At 28.5% G+C, this 5,465-nt stretch overlaps 1 protein-coding gene across 3 annotated transcripts in view; it reads right to left on the minus strand.

Moving 5' to 3' along the window:
- Positions 1–5,465, minus strand: part of LOC108755489 (membralin) — an 85,662-nt gene that overhangs the window by 78,187 nt on the left and 2,010 nt on the right. For all 3 annotated transcript variants that reach the window (XM_018498530.1, XM_018498535.1, XM_018498523.1), the window contains exons 4-6: positions 5,351–5,465; positions 1,204–1,438; positions 989–1,079 (exon numbers count right to left, since the gene is read on the minus strand). The exon at positions 5,351–5,465 is cut by the window's right edge and continues 1 nt beyond it. In XM_018498530.1, coding sequence (XP_018354032.1) covers positions 989–1,079; positions 1,204–1,438; positions 5,351–5,465 — 441 coding nt within the window. The remainder of the gene's footprint in view (positions 1–988; positions 1,080–1,203; positions 1,439–5,350) is intronic.

The raw sequence follows: 5,465 nt of genomic DNA on the forward strand, positions 1-5,465 counted from the left end.
TATATATATATAAAATCATTAATTTTATACAAAAAGAAAATTTATTGTATTGTATTAAAAAACTTAGATTTATAGTATTTATACTAACAAACATAAATGGTAAATAAAATAACTTTTATTTGCAAATTAATAACTTTGTAACTTATGCATGTGCATACATATATTTGTATATACGTACATGTATGTATATATTAGGTGTAGTAAAAAGTCATCGCGTATTTTTAAAAGACATCTATCAGTAAAAACCGCAATTACTTTCTTATCAACAATATAAATATATCTTGATAGAGTAAAGTTTCAGCTTTAAAAATCTCTTTTTTAAATTATACGATACGACAATTTTTAATGGAGTTATGAGCAATTAAAGTCAAAATAATTCTTTTATTTAATCCGCGATAACTCAGTAATCAAAAGTCGTAGGAATATTAAAAAAAAACGATTTTGTAGGGAAAGTATCAAGCTTTCACGATATGTAATCGAAAATTTTCTCAAATTCGTTTTGGACACGTTACAAATCCACAAAGTGAGAAGAAAATTTTTCGTCTTTTTCAGCTCGTAGTTTTTGGTATGTAAAAATTATCAAACTCATATAAACTTAAAAAATGTGATAAGCTTTTAAAAGTAGAGATTTCAAGCTTTAAAACCCTTTTTTTAAATTTGAATTTCATTCATTATTGACGAAGATATTGTATGTACAACTTTGAGCTAAAAAATACGCGATGACTTTTTACTACACCTAATATACATGTGTGTATATATACATATATATACATAATGTAGCCCATCTAATGATAAATTCAACTAGAACAAAAATATATGAAAAAAATTAGGATTCCAAATTCTAAATAACCATTTACTGTAGATTGGACAATTTTTTGCATTTTGTTCAAATATAATCTTATGTAAATATGTATAAATATATGTCAAATTCTATAAACATATATACAATCGATCAATAACCCAACCATAAAATTCATAAAATACTTACAAATACGAGCATAACGAAAAATGCAGCTAAGTATGATGTTCGTGCCATCCACATGCTCACAAATCGATAATGTTCTCCCGTCACGACGTTCCTATCAAAGCGATCAAAATATTAAAAAATTGTTTTTCATCTCAATCTCTGCAAACTTCTAATACGTTTTAATACATCTTTATCATTGAATAACCATCGTTGTTCAACATGAAAGTTATACTTACCGTAAAAATCCTTTGTTGTCTTCATGTTCTGCTAGTGTCTTGATACTTGCCATCAACAAATCGTCATATCCCAAAAATTCATCTAATATTAACCGTGAAAATGCATCACCAAAACATTTGTCGTTTAATGGATCTAAAGTGACAATTTTGACTGGAATGTTTAGTCTTTGTCGAGCGGCTGGTGATAATCGTAAGAAACCATATTCCAATGAATATTCTACAATATATCCATCTTCTAGAAATATAACAAAAAATTGCATTAGTAAAAAATTTTACTTTTATTTATATATAAATATATATCTTGTATATTTATATTAAAAAACATTTTATATTAAAACCAGGGTTGGCAACGTTACCTCATAAAAATAACTCGTCATTATCGTTATCGTTCTTTTTCCTAAAAAATAATTCGGTATCGTTACTCGTTATTGATTTCCAAAAGTAATTTGTTACCGTTAATGGCATTTAAAGTATAATAAATCGTTAATTTTTTTCTTGATACTAATAGAATATTACAGCGTTTTTTATGGCAGAACTCAGTGCACATTAAAGCCGTTGTACACTATTTTAATCTGAATGTAAAAATGAGATATCTCAATTAATAAAATGTCCAAAGTATATTTTACCAAATAGCATAATAAAATATATCGGGGATTTAAACTCGTTTTTATATTTTTATTAAACATACATCTTTACGTCAATTTGTGTACAACGACTTTAAACTGCATTAAGTGCATACTAGTTCTGCCAATAAAAAATACTATTATATGTAGATTTTGGCAGTGAATATTCTGAAGAGAAGTCAGGATTCTATCTTTTAATAGAGAAATAAAACTCAACTGATAAATGTATGTATATATACAGACAAGGATATTTAAAACAGATTACCTGAATAACTCGCTTGTTTTTAATAATAGAAGAAAAAGTGCCAAATAAAAGTTGCTTGGTTTCGAGAGGTACATAATGTGATGTCAATAATTGTTTTGTAGGTGGAGGCATAAAGGATAGGCAAAGGTCAAATCTGTTTTTTTAAATGAAATGATAAGTTTTTTTACTTACATTCTGTTAGAGAATTTTAAGACGAATACAATAATCTATAATTGAAGATGATTCAAGATTATGCACAAGGTCAATAATAAAAAATAATTAAATGTAATGGAAAATAAATTGTTTCAAGGCACTCTTCGAATAATTTCGTCTCTTCTCTTCTTGTTGGTATACCGCTAATCAAGTGTATGTAAATATTTACATATCGTTTAAATTGAATCGCACATAGCATTATCCATATTTACTGATCAGTTGAATTCTATCTATCGATCAAAGTGCGTGTCTTGTTCAATGCGTTATACGAAAGTGGAAAAAGTCGATATGATTTTCGTCTGTGGTGAATGTCGCCAAATTATGAGAGCAGTACGTTTGTGCTGAAAGATTTCCCGATCGTGTACATCCTTCATTCTGTTTTTTCAAACATAGTACAAACTTTTCAAGAAACAGGAAGTGTGGATAATAAAAAACGCAAACGAATTAAGAAAGCAACTGACGATGGAAATTCAACAAACATTTTAGTCGCTATAGCGCTAAATCCACATATCAGTACAAAATAGCTTGAATGTGAAAGTGGTATTAGTCGATGAAGTGTTCTGTGAATATTCCATTCCAACAAATTTCACCCCTGTCATATCTCACTTCATCAAGAGTTACATGGCAATGATTTTCAAAATCGTATACAATTCTGTGAATGTGCACTACAAAGACTATAAGAAGATATCACTAAAATCTTATTTACTGACGAAGCTACATTTACAAACAATAGACAAGTAAATCTTCGCAACATGCACTATTGGTCAATAGAAAACCCACATTGGATGAGAGAAGTGGACGTTTATAGACCTTGGTCAATCAATGTGGTACAGCAAGATGGATGTCCTGCTCATTCTGCACGAATTATTAATGAATTGCTAAACAAAAAACTTGGAGATCGTTGGATTGATTGGTCAGGAAATAACAGATGGGCCGCGCGTTCCCCAGATTTAATTCCTATGGATTTCTATTTGTAGGGAAAGTTAAAATAACAAGTGTACAGCGAAATACCGATAACAGAGAAGACATGAAGGAGCGTATAAGAAGAGCTTGCATTGCGATTGATCCGAATGAAATTTGTCATGTTATTTGTGTCGACACATTTCAGAAAATGCGTCGATGTTTAGGGTCATTATTTTGAACATTTGTTATAACGATAAGTACGCAAATAAGTAAATTAATGAAATCTTCGAAAAATGCCTTCATACAATTTATTTTCGATTACAGCTAACCTTGTTATGTTTAAATAAACCTTCAGTTGTTTATTTACATACCGTGATACACTTGAACAATTAGCGGAATACCAACAAGAAGAAAAGACACGAAATTATTCGAAGAGTGCTTAAAAACAATTTATTTTCCATTACATTCAATTATTTTCCATTATTAATCTTACGTAACCTTAAATGATCTTCAATTATAAGTCATTGTATTCGTCTTAAAATGCTCTATCAGAATGTAAATAAAAAAACATAACATTCCATTTAAAAAAAACAGATTTGACCTTTGTCTATCCTTTACTCGACCTACAAAACAATTATTGATATCACATTATGTGTCCCCCGAAACCAAGCAACTTTTGTTTGACACTTTTTCTTCTATTGTTAAAAACAAGCGAGTTATTCAAGTGACCTGTTTTAAATGCCCCTCCCTGTATCACACACACACACACACACGCACACGCACACACACACATACACGATCTAATTAGGACTAAAACTTTTACGTGACTAGAAATAAAGTAACAATAAAAGTAACAATAAAAGTAAAATCATTACCATTACCCTCAAAATGTAACTGCGTTTCCATAAACGTTACTCAGAAGAAAATGTAAACATCATTATTCATTCGTTACCGAAAAAAGTAACTTGTAACGGTAATGATGTTACAAGTAACGCGTTACATGCCAACCCTGATTAAAACAATGCTATTTAAAAAAACAAATACATATTTATGTAGTGCGTGCTACATTTAGACTTATAGGGAAATATTACTTTTTGTTCCACTCGAAGTTTAATAAAACTTGACACCAATGTTTATATTTCCATCAAATATGGAAACATGTAAAACATTTCGTTGGAAATCCCATGGGTTAAGGAGATACAGAGCGCGAAAGTTTTTGCATGAAAAATAATGAGAATAACAAATGTGACTTTGTGTAACATTCTATTATTAAAAAAAGATAACAATTAAGTATAAATATGAAGATTGACTATTGAATGGTCAAAATAGAATGGCCAAAATAGAATGCAATAAGCTCAGTGGAAAAAACTAATATTGGTACAATTTTCAGTATTACAAGTATCTAATTCAAATGTAAAACAATATTCTAGTGATGTTATATAATGATCTTAGACATCAGATTTTTATACAGATATTTGTACAAACATGCACAAAATTTGCACAAATATACAAATATGCATAATATATTCAAATAAATATATATTTTTAGAATGCTTTTTTAATAAGACAAATTTTTATTTCAATGTTACTTTTTAATCTGCCTTCTAAAGATACTAATAATTGCATAAGAATTCGATGTCTAAATGATCTAAATGAGAAAATATAAAGCATGCTTTTTCAAAATTAGACTTTCTATCTTCTCATTTAGATCATTTTATAATATAACACCACTAGAATATTGTTTCACATTCGAATTAGATACTTGTAATATTGAAAATTATACTAATATTAGTTTTTTCCGCTGTGCTTATTGCACACATGTATTTTGTTTCAATAGTCAAGCTTAATATTTGTACATAATTGTTATCTTTTTTATAATAAAATATTGTACAAAGTCACATTTTATGCGTTATTTTCATTATTTTTTTATGCAAAACTTCCGCATACTGTACCTCCTTAACCTATGGCATTTGCGACGAAATTTTTTTCATGTTTCCATTTTTGATGATGATAAACATTGGTACCAAGTTTAGATTAAAATCCAAATGGGACAAAAAGTAATGTTTCCTTGTAAATATTAATATTAATTTATCTCAGTATTTGTAATTATAAGTAATATTTATTTCATTTTGTTTTATAAATAATATATTTTATTTATAGTTACCTATTCTAGCCGTTTTGTCAACATCTGATGAACGATCCTTTAACTGTATAACATTATCTTCATTTAAATGATCAGGCACTTCTGTAGAGTTACCTTCCACATTTGCAAAAGATGA

The sequence above is a fragment of the Trachymyrmex septentrionalis genome, unplaced genomic scaffold (genome assembly GCF_001594115.1).
Source record: "Trachymyrmex septentrionalis isolate Tsep2-gDNA-1 unplaced genomic scaffold, Tsep1.0 scaffold123, whole genome shotgun sequence".
Classification (NCBI taxonomy): Eukaryota; Metazoa; Arthropoda; class Insecta; order Hymenoptera; family Formicidae; genus Trachymyrmex; species Trachymyrmex septentrionalis.